At 48.9% G+C, this 19767-nt stretch overlaps 1 protein-coding gene across 2 annotated transcripts in view; it reads right to left on the reverse strand.

Annotated features, from left to right (window-relative positions):
• LHX2 (LIM homeobox 2) overlaps positions 1 to 19767 on the reverse strand; it is a 55844-nt gene that overhangs the window by 22339 nt on the left and 13738 nt on the right. For both annotated transcript variants that reach the window (XM_081179806.1, XM_081179805.1), the window contains exons 2-4: positions 18080 to 18285; positions 16697 to 17076; positions 6804 to 7009 (exon numbers count right to left, since the gene is read on the reverse strand). In XM_081179806.1, coding sequence (XP_081035932.1) covers positions 6804 to 7009; positions 16697 to 17076; positions 18080 to 18285 — 792 coding nt within the window. The remainder of the gene's footprint in view (positions 1 to 6803; positions 7010 to 16696; positions 17077 to 18079; positions 18286 to 19767) is intronic.

The following is a 19767-nucleotide window of genomic DNA, read 5'->3' on the forward strand; positions in this document are numbered from 1 at the left end:
CAAACTGGTGGGAACAGGGCAGAGAGAGTCTCCAAATCCAAGAGACAGATTTCACACATACAAGTTGGATCCAAATCTGCTCCTCACATCTCATACAAAACTGGCTTGTGGAACTCATCGCCACAGGATAACCACTAACATGAATGGCTTTTAAAATGGTTACCTAAATTCCTGGAGGCTGAGCCTCTGAATAGCTAGATGGTAGAAGATTAGAACAGTCCCATAGGCAAAGTATCTATAATTTTCAGATGCACGCTTGCCTTTCTTTGTACCATCCCTGTTTGACAATTTGGGGAGGGTTTGGTAAATGACAGAAGCTGAATTCTGCCCATTATAGAGCTGTACAGTATATGGTATTGCAATGCTCTTACATTTTTTCAGCTCAACCTTCCCTCGAGTCGTGTCTTTCCATGTCTAAATTCCTCTTACTTATTAACTGATCTCCTTAGCACAAGCAGATTCCTAAATTCTGCACCATCATCTACTCTTGTGGATGGTTGCCATTAAAACATAGCCTGCACATCTGCCACAGTGAATTCTGTTCACTTTCCTGCCTGCAGAAGGGATGCAGCTCAGCGGCAGAAGAGATCAGCTGTGCCCGCAGAAGCTCTCAGGTTCACCGCCTGGCAAGGAGAGACTGTGTGGTACCCTGGGCTCATTACAGCAGCAGGCCTCACTTGGCGCAAGGCAGCTTCCAGGGGTGCCAACCTGAATAAAATATTGGGGAGGCACACACACAATCAATCACAGGGCACAATACACACACACACCATTTGAATGGCAATGCCCATCGACTGTGTCGGGGGCCTCAAGCATTTTATGGAGGGGCAGGGTGGCAAAGGGACCTCCACCCCGAGAGGTTGGCTCCCATGGCAGTTTCCTGTGTTCCTCCAGGAATCTTGTGTTTGCTCAGGATGACAAGAAGTGAGGCAGTTGATTAATTTCAGACTTCGGAATTAGTGGTCTTACTAGTCCTCCTTTTCCGATGCAGACGACTTCGCTTACTTCGAAATGCAGTGAGCCATCCTTGCTGCATTTAGACCCTCTGCTCATTCCTGCAAGAGCGGAGTGCCCTGGACATCCACCCAGGCAGCAAATTCAGACTTTGGACTCCAGGGTAAGGCAGTCGCAATTCATCGGGAAAACTGATGCACCGAAGCAGGTTGACTAAACAGGATCTGTTTCTGGAAATGTGATATTTTATTTCATAAATGTGCAGGTGGTGCTCAGGGTTCCATCCTCTGTTACCTCGCTATCCCTTTTGAGTGCTTCCAGGCAGGTGTTCGCTGTGAAATTGGTGCGGCTAACGCCTGCAAGGCTTTTGCAGTGTCCAGAAACATGCAAACATCCTGCGTTTCTACCCAATTTAATTCAGATTTGCCCTTTTCAGAGGAAATCTAATAAAATTTACACATTGCGTGTGTGTGTGTGTGTGTGTGTGTGTGTGTAGAGAGGGGGGGGTAAAGGTTAAGTCCAGTCTATGGGGTTGCGGTGCTCACCTCGCTTGTCAGGCCGAGGGAGCCAGCGTTTGTCCACAGACAGCTTCCAGGTCATGTGGCCAGCAGGACTAAACCGCTTCTGGTGCAACGGGACCCTGTGAAGAGTGCCAGAGCGCATGGAAACACTGTTTACCTTCCTGCCACAGAGGTATCTATTTATCTACTTGCACTGGTGTGTTTTTGAACTGCTAGTTTGGCAGGAGCTGGGGCAGAGCGACAGGAGCTCACCCCGTCACAGGGATTTGAACCGCTGACCTGCTCAAGAGGCTCAGTGGTTTAGACCACAGCGTCATCCATATATACTGTGTGTGTATGTGTGTGTGTGTGTGTGTGTATGGTGATGGTGTTGGGGAAGGGATTGTAGGGTTAGAAAGGACCCTGGGGGTCATCTAGTCCAGCCCCCCTGCAGTGCAGGCACCTCAACTAAAGCATCCATGACAGATGGCCACTCAACTTCTACTTAAAAATCTTCAAAATTTCACCTCCCCAGGAAGTCTTGAAACTTTAACCTTCTTTAGAGTAAAATAGCACCACTGGTTGACTCTGAAAACAGAGAGCTAGATTAGCAGTAGCTCAGAACCCAGTACAACAGGGGTGAGAGGGCTTCAGGCTTGTTCAATCTTGTTTTGTTTTGTTTGTTTTGTTTTACACTGAAACTCTGCTGCTCCCCACCAACTGCAGCCAGAGGAATAAGAGTTCTTCAGCTGGGTGGACCTACGCAAGGAATTGAGGAGCAGGTTGTCTCTGTGCATGCACATGGTCAGCCCAGGAATTTGCAATCCGTACCAAAACCAATTCCACGGGTCCTTTCACACAACAATCCACTCCCAGTTTTCAACCCAGCAGCCTAATTTATAGAGAAGGTAAGTTTATTGGTTGTTGCTATACAGGCCTAAGACATTTTGGTGCCTGAGGCAAACCACAAAATGCCCCCTCTCATCCAGGAAGGATGAGTGAGTGAAGATCTGTGTCGGGAACAGAGCAGCGAGGATCAAATCAGCCTTACCCGGCAGTCTAAACTGGGAGTCAAGGGCCGTCACAGTGGGAAAGGGGTCTTCTCTGAATCACATCAGGTGGGCAAAGACCCCAGGAGGCCCCAGAGGGCAGCCCTTGCCATTTCCTCTCTAGGGGTGGAAGGAGACCAGCATCACATCCTATTTGTTGCTGTAGAGGGGGCAGATTTGGCATATGTTGTCGCTGCTACCATGGCAGCAACAGTGGGCATCGTGTTCCTCGGAGGTCAGATCAGCCACTCCTCTGGATCCGGCTGTCCAGGGCGGTTGCCTCACCGCCTCATGGGCAGGCAGTCTCTATTGCCATAGTTAGACCATTGGGAATTGGAAACCCCTTGGTGGTCAACAGCAAACCACCCAGAGAGACACAGGAAAGGATCCTGATCAACTTTGAGCCTAACAGCAAGCTGGTAAACAAAATATTAGACAGAAACATAAAGCTTCCCCCTAGATGGTTGTCACCCTTGGAGGCTAAGGCATTGAAAAAGCTCAATATGGAGGCCGAATGGCCAAAGTATTGGGAAATTTTGGAACAAGAAGGAGATAAATGGAAGTTACAGAGTCATGAGAAATTGAAACCTAAAGTACGAGACTGGCTCCATTATTATCAAATAATGGAGGTGTACAAACAAGACAGGAAAATTGGCTTCCAGGTGGAGAAATCAAAATTAGAAACTGAACTGTTAGAACCCAATACTAAGAATTTGTCAAGAATGTATAACTTGCTGCTGAAATGGAATACACAAGATGAAACAGTTAAATCAGCTATGATTAAGTGGGCACAGGACATTGGTCATAACATTATGTTTGCTGACTGGGAATGGTTGTGGAACACCGGGATAAAATTTACGGCATGCAATGCCTTAAAGGAAAATATTATGAAAATGATCTATAGGTGGTACATGACCCCAGTTAAGCTAGCAAAGATTTATCATTTGCCAGATAACAAGTGCTGGAAATGTAAAGAATCTGAAGGTACTTTTTACCACCTTTGGTGGACGTGCCCAAAGATTAAGGCCTTCTGGGAGATGATATATAATGAAATGAAAAAAGTACTTAAATGTACCTTTCCTAAGAAACCAGAGGCCTTTCTCTTGGGCATTGTCGGCCAATTGGTGTTAAAGAAAGATAGAACTTTTTTTATGTATGCTACCACAGCAGCAAGAATACTCATCGCGAAGTATTGGAAGACACAAGATCTACCCACCCTGGAAGAATGGCAGATGAAAGTGATGGACTATATGACATTGGCTGAGATGACAGGCAGAATCCGTGATCAGAGGAAAGAGACGGTGGAAGAGGACTGGAAGAAATTTAAAGTTTATCTTAAGAACTATTATAAAATTGATGAATGTTAAAATGTCGAGGTGTTGAGAAAGAAAAAGGGATTACAGTGACATAAGATTAAGCCGAAGAAAAAACTAAGAGGGCATATATTTGATAAAATTACTTAGAAGTTGCTGAAATAATTTTGGAAATTGGGATGCAGAAAGGGGAGGTATGGGGGAGTCCGAGAAATGAGGGTTATGAAAATAAGGTTATGAAATTATACGTGTTTGTTTGTCTTTTTATTTGTTTGTATTGTTTAAAAAAATGTTGTAAAACCAATAAAAAATTTATTTAAAAAAAAGAAACATAAAGCTTCCCACTCATGTTCGGCAGAAGCAACACACAAGAAGGCCAAATCTGTTTCTGCTTTTTCTGTATGAGAGCCGGGAGCAATTCAACTCATGCAGTGAGTTAGTGGTTATTTTCTGAGGTGCAAGAGTTCATCAGGACAGTCCTCATAGCCACAGCTCCAAGTAGCATCACTGGTCACCAAGCAACAGTAGCACAAAACAAAATGCTCAATTTATTGAGATTGGATGAGCATCATATAATACTGAGCTGATTTTATCATTACTTCCTCTATGCTAATATATTGCAAGCAATAGCAAAACTTGAAAGCCTCATTATCACTTCACCTACTTGCCTGTTCAAGGAGGATGTAATCCATCAGCTGCTTTGGCAAATGTCATCATTATTCCTGCCCCCATAGCTGGATCCAATGTGCTCACCCTCCTCAACATCACTGAGTCTAGGCCAGATTCTGCCACCCTGGTGCCCTCTACCCATTCGCAGACTACAGCTCCCATGACTCCTGTCCATTGGCCATGATGGCTGAGGCTGATGTGAAGGACCATGGCTCACTGGGTAGGGCATCCCAAGTTAAATTCCTAGCATCTCAAGGGGGAAGTGGGGAAAGGATTCTGCCTGAAGCCCTGGTAGAGCTGCTATCCATCAGTGCAGATATCTCAATACTGAGATAGATGGACCAGTGACTTAACTCAGTATAAAGCAGCTGCCTCTGTTGCTTTGATGGCAGCTGTCACCCAAAACATCGCCAGGGCACCAGATTACATGCACTGACGCCAACAATATGGAACGTCCTGCCTTTCCAGATCTTGCATGTAAGTGCACCATACATGCAGCACACATTTCTGCTGATGCATCAGGGAAGACTCTACAAATCTCCAGCCCAGCTGACCACATGCAGACAAGCTCCAAGCCCCACCACAGTGGGCTGACCCACAGGTTCTCCTCCTAGGTGGTTGCCACCATCTGACCACAAAATCATTGAACTCAGAACCAGCCCTGGGTGGGGGACACTCCCTTCCCCAGGGAAAAGAAAAAACACACTCCCAGGTGGCATAATCTGCATCCTGATGGACTTGAAACATCAGCAATCGCCCAGCCCAAAAGTCACCTCTCCTCATCTAGAATCCCCTTAGACACAGGAGCTGCTGGTGACAAAACAACGTTTTCAAACTTTTCTGGTTCATATTTATGGATGAACTGCAGGTCACAAACTGTGATATTGGTGCTGCGCTGTGCATGGTTTGGGGCAGGTAGCAGCTACGCTAAGCATGAGGCAATCCAGAACAAGGGCGAAGCCTGGCGTGTGCAGCTACAGCGACGTAGCTGAGAGCCCAGTGCTGGGTTTCTCGGGCAGCACCTGGCTCTGTGGGGCAGCATAGGCGAACACCAGCAGCTGCGACACACTCCGCTCCTGCAGGCAGAGGCACCACTGTCGGCATGGCAAGTGACAGCAGGAGAGGCCTAACTGAATCACTACCAGCACAGGTCCTTGCTGCCACACTATTTCTAACAGAAATGCAAAGTGGCAGTCATAAGGGGTGTTGTTAGCAGCCCCAGGTCATTTGCAGTGGGCCCTAGATCTGCTGCCCAGTGGCAGAGCTTCATGCTGCTTTCAAAACTGCTCTGCTTTTTTATTTATTTCTAATTTCCAAGCATCTTCAGGTATGAGGCTGCTAGTAAATCGTAAATTAGCATGAGAGAAAGAGAGAGCACGCGCTGTTTAATATTGTGCTTTATTGCAGATACTTTTAACCTTGTGATAGCTTTTTAAAATTGTTGCTCCCTGCTTTGCAAACCTTTCATTGATGAAAGGCAAGCTATAAATTGAAATAACTAATCTGCAAATTTGCATCATGGGCCTGTCTCCCAAGTCAGCCTGCAATGCCACCCCCCCACACACACACAAACACAAATGCTGCAAGTTTGCTAGAGATCATCGGGTGCAGGCAGTTGACGGCATTTTTGAAATGATGGGGTCAGCTGGCAAAAGCCAGAAGCTGCAGCCTCAAAGAGGCAGTGCCAAAGGATCCTGCAAACAAGCTGGCAGTACCCTAACTAAATATCCTTTCTCCTCTGAGGCACTGCTGTTGACCCCCCCAAGTACAAGACAGTGCAGGCACAACCCAGTTTGCTTTGGGAACATTCTCCTGATGGTGCACCACAGACACGTTTTGGAAGAGCAAGCATCACAATGGCAGTAGGCAGACAAGCATCAGCACAGAGCACACACAGGGGTTAGTATTGCCAGAACCTACGAGGTATTATTTCCACAGCTGTGGCTTCTACCTCTTGCAACACTCCAAAAGCACCGCAGTTCACGCATCAGGCAAACACAGGACACACCTTTAATCTCTCAGCTACAACAAAAGGCATTCACAGAATTGTTGTGAGTCACAGGGGCTTCACTTTGGGAGCCCATATCCATGAACCCGTGAATGGGAGCTCACTCCCCATATACAGGAGTATATCAAAATGGCTTGATCAACCTGCCTGCACTTAAGGAACGGATGATGCCAGGAATCTTGGCCGGACTGCACAATTTTTGCAAACCCTTCAGAGTGTTTTGAAGAGAAGTTAACAAACTTGCACCATGGCAGATTCGAACCTCCTACGCACCTCCAGATGACACAGAAGACCCCACATCCTCTCTTACCTGGAGAACCCTCTTGGTCAAGCCTGTTTTCTGAGCAAGCTGTTTCAAGTCCTTGGCATCCGGATTGTGGTTAATAGCAAAATAAGACTTCATTGTCCGCAATTGGTGGTGTTTGAACGATGTCCTCATGCGCTTCGTTTTCTGGTTGCTGGGGTATTGCTGGTCTCGGTCCAAGTGGTCCCCGTCATTCTCATTGCAGCTCAAAGCTGGGAGGAAACAAGGACGGGGTGGGGGGGGGAGGAGAGCGAGTCATCATAGCTACTGAAGAAGTAAGGCCAGGGCAAGTATTACCAAGCCCTTTCAGTCCCTCCTCTCTTTCTTCTCCATACACTTATAGGGCTACAAGAACCCTCACCTGCACTTTTGCAGTGGCAGGTGGCTCTCTCTTTTCTCGTCTGCAAGAGCAGAAAAGGCATCTCTGTCCCCCCCCTTCCTCTCCGCATTTCCAGACAGCATGAGAACAACTTTGCAAAAAAAAAAAATGTTTAAAGCACTGTCACTCTGCATTGTGCCTCTGCAGACCCACGGCCCACCACGTCCACTTAACCTTCAAGAGGGGGCGGGAAAAACTCTTTCAGGCCCTCGGTATTCTTCCCACCAAACTCAGCTACGCAGAGCACAAAAGAGACCCTTAAATAAAACACCGTTTAAAGAGGGGAGGGTAGATGGAGAGAGGCTGTGTACACCTGACAGCAAATTCCAGATATAATTTGACATAAAGTTGGGGGTGAGCGGGCAGGGAACAGTTCCAAGGAGGTTTGACTTATACCAAAGACCAAACAGAAGCTGCAAGTAACTATCCACATTTGCACTCCATTAAAAAAAAAAAATAATCAAACTCCCTTGAAGGGATCTGTTGTTTCCTCTCCCCTCCCCCCTCCCCATGTGTTTACTAGAAACAATTTAGATCAAGACTCCCTCTTATGGCTACAAAAATTCACTAATGAAGCTTCCACAAAGAGGCAAAGGAACTTTACAATAATTAACAAATGGAGCTACAATTTGCACAGCAAGCATAATATGCATGCATATTAAAAGGGTTTTTGTTTTTTTACATTAAAAATGCATCTACACCTTCCAAGAACCAAGCACAAAAAGTTCCTATTTAAAAATAGCAAAAACTCAGAGAAAATTTAGCAATGCATCCGGTTGTTTGGATATTCTGTCATTAACATGTGTTATCGGCGCTTATCAATTTCCCATAAACTAGCTTTTTCAGGTATGTTGAAATAAGAGGGGTTCTCAGGAAGCTTCATTTTATGCTCTCCCTTGACAATTCTTTATCCACTCTATGAAATGACTAAGAAAAAAGGCGGGTGAATCAGATAAATATCTATCCTGAGAGCATTAGAATGTGAATTATTGATCCAGCTGTCGAAACGCATCTGCTTTTGAAATTGTCCATCATCACAGAGACCCTGTGTACCTTCCAACAAGGATCCAAACCAACACACAACCGTATATCAAATGCAAATTATTTATCCTGCTTAAAATCTACCGATTATACCAGGATTCCCAGAAAGTTAAACGCTGCAACAGATCTGCAGTAATCTCAGTCATGCATGTTCTGCCTTAAGTGGCCAAATGCTCATTAATGCTATGGAAAGGCACTGGAATGCATGCAGAGCAGCTGGTTTGCAAGGAATGGCCTGTCTGGGGAGGGGTTCAGTGGTTGGTGTCTACTGCTGCAGGCAAAGGCCCCCGTGGATAACTCCCCACCCCATAAGAAAGAACACATCCTATCAGAAAATGAAGGGCAGCTTTTATGACGCTTGGCTTCCATTCACCAAATATATTAATGCAAAGGTACATGACTGGCAGCCGCCCTCTTCTCATGGACTCCTATGGAAAAACATCATTTGATAATGCAGTTATGAAGGACAAAAGAAATAACAGATCATCATCATCAACAACAAAACAACAACAAATACTAAATTGATTACTCGTCCTTCACAAGCATGTCCCAAATTGGCTTAAAACAATTTAGAATTAAGAACAGTTTAAAAAGATCACAGTACCAGGTGCAGGGTGGATCCCGAACACGCGCACGTACCCCTCAGATGTCAAATGACAATGTGAAGAGATGAGGCTTCAACATTCCAGAAACAAAACAAGACTCTGTAGTGAATGTGCCAGGCACCTTCTGTGGGGAGGGGATTCTGCAACTTAGGACCTGCCGCAGAGAAGACCCTCTCCTGGCCACCAGCCCCCTGGAGCGTCTGAGGAAAGTGGAACTACCGGGAGGGCCCTCTCTGCGGATCTTAATTCCCAAGGGAATCTGTAGGAAAGGAGGTGGCCTCTCATATATTTGGGGAATAAGTCATTTGGGGATTTAAAGATTAGCGTAAACACCTACACACAACGCCAGATCAAACCAGAGTCTGCTGTCACGGCTCTTAGTCTCCAGGTGTAACCCTCAGCTACCCTCTGGGAAAGCAAGATAGCCACCCCTCCCTATTTTGCCCACTGAAAAGTTACGCTCTCCCCAAACCCCGAGGCTCCATTCCCAGCTCTCAACCCCGAAACGCACAGGAAGGTGTGTCCCCCATACTGCTTGGCATATCTGGTCTCAGAAAAGAAATCATACAAATGACGGGAGATGGCAGGAAATTTGGCTTTGCTAGCAAAGTTTAGAACCACACAGGATCCTTAGCCTGCTTGATCAATAACCCTGCATAGTTCAAAAGTCTGCAAAGTAAAACCTGGTTTTGTTTTGTTCCCCTCAATATACATAACAAGATCTGCATTGGCACATAAGTATTCTTGCGGGAGGCGATAAAATTGTGTATGACCCAAGAGGCAAACTTCAATGCAATGTCTGTGCAGTTGTGAATTCTGTGCGATGTTCCTGAAGACAGTGTGAGGAAATGCTCTAAAAGCGGCACTCCAGAGTTCTCTCTTCAACACTGCAAGCAATATTGTGACCATGGAATGCAGCTGTTGGGGTGGGGGCCAAGGCATGTCTGGAGCCAGTCCTTGAGACGCCCACACCACCTAAACATACCACAGCAAAATCCCAGCCCTGTCTGTCTGATGTAAAAGAGTAGAAGCTACTTGCAAACATCTTGCATGTGGTGTATTGCATCCAGTACCCTGTTGGACCTTTAAAAATGCTTAGGATTAGTCATAAGAGGGATTGCTTTGCTTATTCCACAGCAGACAAAAAGGAGGTGATTACATGAACAAAACAGAATTTGCTGAGTTAGTCCATGGGGGGGGGAGGGGAGACAAAATGCATTTTAAACCTCTGCATAAAAGTACTGTATATATAAGACTGAATTTTGGATTAAAACAAATAAAAAATAGGGGAGATGTGTGTCAGAATGAGCATATACTCCCCTGAGAACTAAGGATCTTCACCACAGCGAACTGAAATGGATTCCAAATGTCTTTTCCCGAGGCCAGGAGCCTTTTCCACAAAAGAGGCTCCCCTCAGTGTCACATGGCTGATCATTAGTTCCCTGTAATAGAAAGCTTAATTTCCCTTTCACCTGACATTGCTCAGGCAAGCAGCCTGGGATGTGGGAAGCAAGAGGCACGCAGTTGATCTTGCCTTCTGTGAAGAATATGGGGAAGCAAGCAAGATGCTTATGAGTTCACAATAAATATTGCAATTTCTTCCACCTACGAAAGGAAACATTCCTCCTTCCTTTGGGGCAGTATGATTGTCCAGACAGCAGTGGGGCTGGAGAACCATTTTGCTGAAGGGGAGATGGCATATAAATGAGCAAGAACCTAGACTGCAAAATCCTGGGGTGGGGTCTTTCCCCCCTCCCACAAAATCATTGTCACTGAGCTCTCCTTGCTGCTGCCTCCAAAGGTCTCCCTACCAGGATGACAACCATGTTGTACAGTGTGGGCAGCTGTATGAGTGTGGGGGAGGCAGCCTGGAACCACAGCTGAAGCCTGCATCCCAGTGCTTGCAATGCTTCTCCAGCCATTATGCTGAGTTCATGGAGTGTCACAGAATGGTCACCAACATTCCTTGGGGAAGGTACTGTCAGCCACACAGATGAGTAGCAAGCCCAGTGGTTCGCAAAGTGGGTGAAAGTGCCCCCTAGGGGATAGTGGGATTACCTGGGGGGTGCTAATCTGCAAGGGGGTGGCAGGTGGGAGACGCTGGATAACTATCAGACTTTGAGAAGTTGGTATCACTGGCTCAAGTTCATCAGTTTTGTTGAATTAATTAAACAAAATAATTTTAATTAGATTTTGAATAAACATGCAATTAATTGTGACAGCCTTGAATTTTACTGTGCTATTGTCTTCCATAGCAGACTGTGCTTTTTCTAGGGTGGCACAGAGGGCACTGGATATGAGTTTATAGAATCAAGGGGGGTGGCCCCCCAAAGTTTGGGGACCACTGAACTAGCCTTCTCTGGGAGAAGCAAAATAAGGAATCAAATTCCACATAAGGCTTGCATATTCTTGGCAAGAAGGGAATTGGTAGCAAGATGGGGAGGACAGCAAAACCCAGGAGATTGGATAGATTGACCTGGCAACTCAAACGAGGTTGGACAGAGGTCTCCGTCTGTGTAGAGACCCAGGACTCCCTAGGACTGGGGGCAGAGGTGACTCCCCCCCCCTTCAGTGGACGTTAAATGCTAGCAGAAAAGACCCATTTTAAACCAGCTCCTTCCGTCAAAGTCTGCAAAGGTGACACATCCAAGGACTGCTGCATCCTCTCAGAATCCATTCAATCAATTGTTCACTCTGTGTTTAATTGCCAACAAAACACAAGCCATCACGGAGGGAGAATAAGCACACACAGTCACAGACCATCTCAAATCAGCAGGTCCTCGGGAGACCTCCATTCAGAATGGCAAGACTTGGGCCAGGGAGCAGGCAAGTGGAAGCTGAGGTCTTCTGCACAAATCCCCACCACAGCTGACTGCTCTACCCACTAAAGAGTCCCTGTTCCTGGCCTGCTTGCACCCTTGAAGAACACAATACCCAGCCGTGCTCCCCACGCACCCTTTGCTTCCCCTCCCCGCTAAAAAAATAATAAACCCCAAAGACCAAGAACTGGTCACTTTTCTACCCAAAGCATCCCCACCAGCCTGCAAAGACAAAGAATTAATGAGGCCTTAGTTTAATCTTGTTCCCAGCGAATAGTTCCAGATGGGCACTTGGCCTGGTGGAAAGTGGGAGGGAGAAGACGAGTCAGCCTGAGCCAAGTTTAGGAGATAAGATTTTCCGGGGGGGAGGGGAAGGGGCACCCATCACCCATCTGCCCACTCCTGCACCTGGAAGGCTTGAGCTAAAAACAAAAAACAAGTCAGGCTGTGGATGGGCACTGCAGATCAGAAAAGGAAGACGGTCGTTTAGGGATTTAAACGTTTTCAGTAAAATAGATTGAGAGAGAGAGAGACCAGTGTTAGCACCCATAGCACCCCCTCAGCTCACAAATTTTGCCCACCGTGCTTTGGATTAAGTAGAGCAGTGCACTCTGAAAGCCTGCAGAGTCATCAGCATGGCATGTGCAACACCACTTTCCCAGGATTGCTCCCAGCTCATCTCTGCTGCTTAAGATAAACATTCTTAACACAAAGTGGCATTGCATAATGAAGGAGTGGGGAGGGGGAACTTTGGCCAGTTTGGGAGTGGGGTTCCTCTGCGGGGATAACATTCCTTTTCCACCAGGGTTGCCACAGGCTCTGGGAACCCAGGCTTTTCTATGGCCAGTCAATGGAAAGCTTGCTTGCAACACCTGGAGAAGAATGTTCTGGGGAGCAGTGGGTCTTGAAAGGCAAGAGGCAACTGGGGGGGGGGAGGCATAACAGAAAGGACTGTGGGAAAGCCTTGCCCCAACTTAGATATGGCTGCCTGTGGCTTAGTAGGAGCCTGAAAACACACCCAGACAACCCACCCACACATACCCCCTACCAAGACAGGAGCATCTGGAACCGCTTGGGGAAACTGAGCTGCAGAACTTGGCTTGGCCTCCGTGGAACAGCCTGCTCTTCACATAGTCCCTCCAATTGCTGCTCCAGCCACTGGTGACCACTCTACTCAGCAGTGTGGCCTAGATGAAGATCCAGAGTGGCGCTCTGCTCATGTTCATGCCCTCATTTGTCACAAGCCAACCCTCCCCCCCCCAATTGCTTAGATGTGATTGGCTTCCAGTTCAGGTCCATGCCAATCCCTACTCCCCCTGCCATGTTGCTGGACTCCAAACTCCCATCAGCCGCAGAATGGCCCAAAGCCAATGGGCACTGGGGTCCAACACAATCTGCGTGGCCCCAAGCTCCCCAGCTCTAGTTTAGCTGGAAAGCCCAAAGTGTGGGTGCTGTTGCCCCTGTGACGCACCCCTATACAGAAAGCTCTTGCAGCTTGGCTCCAGCTCAACCCCCCTTGGCTGAGAGGCTGTGGTATCCACCCTTTGCAACCCAGAGGGTGCTCCACCATGATGTAACGTCCCACAGCCTCACTGCCACCAGCAAGATAGAGCAGTGGCTCTTCACTTAGGCAGCTTTAACCAAAGACTTAGCAAGTTTCTGGAGGGGAGATAAATGTGCAAACAGGGAGTGCTTGGGTGGCTGGGATCTCATAGGCACTGCATTTTAAAACATGCCAGGTCACTGTAAGCAAAGTCCTTTCAAAAATTGCTTAAAGCGGGCGTGGAATATGGGTCCCAATGCAAAAGACTGGACCTCAACCTCCTATGTCATCCTCTAACAACACCCCCAGGGGCCTTCAGCTAAGCATGCTAGAGAGGCATCTAGCTACAGTGGTGTCATCATAGTCCCCCTCAAGGGAAGGGGGGGGCTCAAACGCAGCCTGACTAGTGAGCCACATTTTTTCCAAGTGAAGACAGTTACATCCAAAGTCCAAAATGACTAAATGGCACCACTGCTGAGCTTTTCTTCAGCTGAAATCGAGGTGCTGGGTTGAGATGGATCTGGAGAGGTCAGACCCAGGGAAACTGGTATCATGTTCACAAACAGGTAGTGGGGGGAGAGCCAAAGCAAGGTGAGAGTGGGGCCCAGAAACCAACCTGCTGCTCTCATTGTGCATATGAACTAGAGAAGGGGATGTGGCCTTTGTGAAGTACAGCCATCTCTCTCACACTACTCATCGTCATCATCATCATCAACAACAACAACACATGCACTGGCTCCTGTAGAGAGGGGAGGGGGAGGGTCAGCATCAAAGGGGTGGAAGGTTGGGGAATTTTCACCCTTGTGCCCATTTCTCCAGACCCATATATTTTATCCAACTCAGTTTGCATTTTCTGCCAATAACTGAAAGTGGGACACAGAATGTCTAGGTGTTGACACACCTGATTAAAACATTTTTGTTTAGGCAAGCCTACCCAGACATGCAGATACTGACACCTTTAAATCTCTCCTTAATTTACTCCTGGTTATATATATATATATATATATATATATATATATATATATATTACTTGTTTGCAACAGTATTTTATTGATATTCTTAAAGTTTCTTGTGAACCGCTTAGAGGTTTTTGTTACAATTAAGCAGTATATAATTATTTTTAAGCGACGATAAAGGTAAGGGCAGGGGGTCCTCTGGTCTCTGCATCCTGAAGGTGGGCAAGGAACCTAACTGCAAATGCTCAGTTGCTACCCTGGGCCTGAATTATAGGAAAGGGCCAAGGGTGTGCCAGGGCAAATAGGAGATTTTGGAGGCACCTTTGGGTTCACCCCCCTTTCTGGCAGACCTCTCCTCCTGCAGCCCCAGCCTCACCCCCACTGAGAAGAAAGTAGCCTGTTGACCAAGGATTGATGTCCTGACTTGTAAAGAAGACCCCTTTGGCTTAATGGGCCTTGCTTCCGAGTAGGCACATCCCCCCACCTTTAAAAAGGCATCGTGCCAACCTTACACACTGGCTGTAAGAAGGGAAATAGAGAGTGGGAAGACCCTAGCTCCCAGACCCCCCCCCCTCAAACCCTGGAAGGTAGGGGGGAGAGAGAGGGAATAGGTCCTGCTTGGGCAGCAGAGGAGACCCCCTCCTGAAAAAGCAGGAGAGCAGCAGCTCTGAATATGGACAGTCCCCCTCCCCACTTTGTCACATCTAGATTCCAGAAGAGAGAACATTGGGCAGGAAGTTCTTCCCACACTACAAGTTGCTCAGCTACCTGAAATTGGGGGTGTGGAATTTACAGTCTCAACTCAGCACCTTACCTGGCAATGTCTGTGCAGAGGGAGGGGCTACTAAGAGTCCCTCCTTAAAAGCTTTACACATCTGGGTAGGGACAGTGAAGAAGTAGCTATTGTACCCATAGATGCACCCATGCCCTGGTGGAGCCCCCAGTCCACAAGCCCCCTCCCACTCTCCAACAAACCCCTGTCTTATAAAGACATATTATTATTCATTAGGCTTCTTCCTCACTTGTTACCTAAAGGTCCCTCGCAACGCATTAAAAATCAATCACAGATACATTATAATATTAAAGAAATATAAAATACCTATCATTCATCAATATCTAAATATCGCATACATGCACGCACGCAAAATATATCCCCTTCTCCCTTAACACATATTTTTGCACGGAAGGGTGAACTCGGGACCACAAAGCGCCCTCGTGTAACAGCTGGGGGAGGGGGGAGGCTGCCGCCGAGAAAGGGTTAGGAGGGGACTGTTTTTGAAGTCCCGGACGCCTTTCTAAGCCGCTTTCCACTTGTCACAGCCCATCGCGTCTCCAGGACCAGAGCCGCAGGTCCCGCCGCCGCCGCCCCCACGCTGGGAAGGAGAGGCAAAGGCCGCAAGAGACCCGCCGGAAGAAGCTCCAGTTTGCTGGGTAATTTAGGTTCAAAAATACCAAGTTCGGCGCATTGGGGAGATGAGGCGTTCCCAATAGTTTGGCGAATAATAATATTGTTATATTTATAAAATATAATAACAATAGTAACAATGGAGGAAAACTGTTAAATCAGAATTTTCTTTTAAAACGAAAGTGATAATGCAAGTCATTTCTTTTGGGTAGGTGTGATGGCCTTTTCAGAAAGAAACTCCATTCGGTTCGGGGGTTTTTTGTTCACGTTATATAAGGAAATTTAAACCAAAACGAAACAGCTTTCTAAATTCTCCCTGCTACCGCTTTAGCGTACCAATACTTCGGATCGCAGCCTTTCCCCGCTCCAGCAACCCCTCTCCGCGTTATTTCTGGTCCCGTCGCTTAAAAGGAGCTCAAGAAACATGTCGAAGTTTAGCGGCGGCTGGAAAGGGAGGAAGCGCCTCGCGGAAACTACCATTTTCTGAAGGAACGCAGATCTCGGGGTCTCGTTTGTCGGGGAGGAAGGGAAGCGAAGCCTTCTTCCCCAGGGATGCCAGCAACTCATTTTAGGAGGTTCCACCCTGCTCCCCCACAACCTCTCATATTTGCTCTGCCAGATACAAGAGATTTTCAGGCGCGGAGAAAGGTCCCGGGTTCAAACAGCTCAGAGCGCGCGAAAAGCTTGTTTTGCAGCACCAGCGTTTCATAAGCAGCCCCCTCTGCTTTACAACACCCCCCCCCAAAAAAAGAAAAATCAATCCAACATTCTGAGCCCATCCTTTGGAATCATGCCTTTTACTCTGCCAGCCAATCCGAAGTGGCTCCCCGCAGCTGCTTTTTCCCCTACTCCGAAGTCGCTCCCCTTCCCTGAACCATTTTGCGCGCCTCCGGTTTCGGGTTGGGATGCCCCACGCCCTTCCCTGTTCGGCGCAAAAACGGCGCAACTGGGCTTCATCCAGCCCCTGCAAAAGCTGAGCAGTCACACGCCCGGCAGAGCGCCCCACTCAACCCCCTCCATAGCACAACCAGAGGGGCTCCAAGGCGCCCCGATTTCCCCCCTCCAAGCACGCGCATTCTAAAAAGGCACCGCTCAGCACCCCCAGCTCCGACCGCCCCGTCGAGCCTCCCGCCACCGCCCGCGCCCTTTACCTGCGTTGTAGGCGGCCAAGTCAGCGCCGGGCCCGGGGCTCTTCCTCTTCCTCGGCCGTCCCTTCTGCACGGTGCCCACGCCGTTGTAGTAGGGCAGGCCGAGAGTGGCGGCGGCGGCGCCCAGAGCTGGGCCTTTGCCGGCGGCGCCCTCGCCGTGGTTGAAGTGCAGCTGGTACTCGCCCTGGAGCAGCGCCTCGAAGTGCAGCCGGCAGTAGACCAGGTTGTCCTTCATGCCGAAGTGGTCGCCCGTGGTCAACATTTTGGCGCACGTCGAGCAGGTGAAACAGTTCAAGTGGTAAACCGATTCCCGGGCGCGCATCACCATCTCGGAGGCAGAGATGCCCAAATGACAACGGGCGCAGCGCTGGACCGAGAATCTCCTGCAGGGAGGTCCAGAAAGAGAGAGGCTCAGGAGCGCAGTGGAGAGGGTCCCTGCTGTCTTTAACATATATAGAGCACATGGACAGAACTATAAGGTCCCTTCTCGCGAGGTGCTTACAATCGCAAAGTGCGCTGAGAAACTATTGAGCAACTGAAGCAAGCGGCGTCAACCCCAAACTTCCCGGGAGTTTCAGCGGTCACGCACCCTTCACCCCTCCCCTCTCTTTCTACAAGTTATTTTCCACTGTTTCCCCCCCCCTTTTTTTTTTTTTTGGAGGGGGGCACCTCAATGGAAAGTCAGGCAGGCCCCAAAGCCATGGGATCCAGTGAGCGGAAGGAAGAGGCGAGTGGTGAAGGGCTTTGCTTGAATGCCCGCTTAGATTTTGACCAGCCCAAACTTATTATGGATGAGGCCCCATTGGAGTGCACTACCACAGAAACGCAATACTCGCTGCAGCCATCCAGGATGCCCGAATTAAGGGGGCCTCGACCCGGCCTAAGCACTCTCTAGCCTGGCAGCCGCCGCCCCCATGCCTCCTCCTCCCCACAGTTAGGCAGGAGGCCGTGGGTACTTTCTGTAAGATTCAGGGGGCCGGGGCCTCTCGCTCCATTGAATGGAGAACTGAGCTCAGGCCATGACGCGTCTCCTCTCCAAAGGAGAGAGTGCCAAATCAGGCTGCATTCGGGGCAGTGAACCTAAGAACACAGTATGAGCGGAATGCTGGATCAGGCCGGTGGGGCGTCTGGTTAAGCATCCTAATCTCACAGTCCCCGACCAGATGCCTCTTCTGCAAAACCCGCGAGCAGCTTCGGACTCCTGCCTTTTCCAGTAACTGGCGTTCAAAAGCATTTACTGGCACGGCTGTGGAGGCACAGGCGCCGCTTAGCCTTCGTGGCTAGTAGCCATCGTGGCTAGTTGTGGTGGTGGGCTGAAAGTCGCAGCGGTCCCCGGCCGGGCCTGCCCTGCCTGCCCTGCCCTCCCCCTCCGCCCGGGGGCTTTACCTGTAGTAGTCCTCCTTGCAGTAGATGCTGCCGTCTTTACTGAAGCAGGTGAGCTCCGACTCCAGGTTGAGTTTACACTCGCAGCATTTGAGGCAGCGCATGTGCCATTGCTTGTCCACCGCCAGGAGGTAGTAGCGGTCCGAAATCTTCCCCCCGCAGCCCGCGCACAAGGCGGCCCTCTCGCTGCTGATGGAGGGCATGGCGTGCTGCGGAGGGAGGGAGCAGACAGACAAGGCGCGCGCTGATTAGGGAGCCGGACGCCGAGGAGGCCCGGGCGCGGAGTTCAGCCCCCAGGCCTTTCTCGGGTTCGTCTCCCCTTCCTTGTTGAAGCAAGGGCCGGGGACAGGGGGTCCCACCCCGGGACGGGAAGAGAGAAGAGGGGGTTTTTTTTGGGGGGGGGGGTTGTCAGCCACAAAAAGCACCGCTCCCGCCCACTCGCCCAAAGGAAGCGCTCTTGGGGGCCTGGCCCGCGGGAGCTGCCCAGACCAGAAGGCCAGGCTGGGTGGGGGGCGGGGGGGGGGGGAGAGAGAGAGAAACTGTGAAGCCAAAGAGCTAAGAGGAAAAGCGCTTCTCTCCCCCCCCCCCACCACCCCACACGCCTAGAATGAAGCCGCACCTCAGTCCAGGCCCACCAAAACGGCCCCTGGGAGAGAGGGAAGGAGGGAAAGGTGGGATTAGTGAGAAGGAAGCGACCGTTGAACCCGTCCTTTCTCCCGCTCTCAATCTGGATTGTGCCACACCGAGGGAGGGGTGCGAAATGCGGTGCGGCGGGGAGAAGAGAAGCAACGCGAGGCTAAGGCCGGCGGGGGAGGGCAGGGCTGCAGAGCAGGAGAGGTTTGGCTGCGAAACTGGAAGAAAATAAAAATCTGAGGGTTTAAAAGGAAACGTAATCGACGGACATCGCAGCCCGATCTTAAATCCTTGCAGAATGAAACATAAACAAGCAGTGATTTTAAAATGCATTACATTGCTTACGAAAAGAATAAATAAAAATTAGTAGTAAACAAATCTCGGACTGTTTTAAAGAAAGGGGAAAGGAAAAAGAGAAGGGAGTTTCTAAAGCCGCTTTTGCACAAAACACGCGCAAGTCTTCCTGAAAGCACTTAGATCCTCAGCCGCTTCGGGCTGCCAGCTGACCTGCGCTTGCTTGGGAGTAAACCCCACTGAGCTCGGTGCGACTTCCTTCAGAGTAAACATGCGCAGCATTTTCAGCCCTGGGCTTAAGGCGCAAAACATTTCGATGCGACATGTGGCGCGATCCTGTGCGTGCCTACTAGGAAGTAAGTCCAAGCGAGCTGAAGCGGGCTTCCTCTCCAGAAGGAATAGGATTGCTGCCTAAGTCCGCGTCTGCTTCCCTATCCCTCTTTAAGTCAAACGAATGAACGAAATGCGTGTTCAAATGCCCAGTCCTCGCCTTCTTGCGCTTGTTACAAAACAAACAAATGTCCCAAGTTTTGTTTCATGTTTCCCCCCACAAAAAAAATTACATTTGCAAATTGAACCCAGCTGGGTTGTTGTCTTTGTGGAGTCCCTTTAGTTCCTTAAACTAATGCCTAAAAATGAGAAGAGACGGGAAAACAGGGGCCGAGGCTTGGTGAATTCTCTTAAAACCGCCCCTCTTAAGCAACCCCAGAATTTCGGGCATCGGGACACCCGACGGCTAATTTATCCAATTTCTGAGTTATCCG

Source organism: Podarcis bocagei (genome assembly GCF_964188305.1).
Source record: "Podarcis bocagei genome assembly, chromosome: Z".
In the NCBI taxonomy this organism is placed as follows: Eukaryota; Metazoa; Chordata; class Lepidosauria; order Squamata; family Lacertidae; genus Podarcis; species Podarcis bocagei.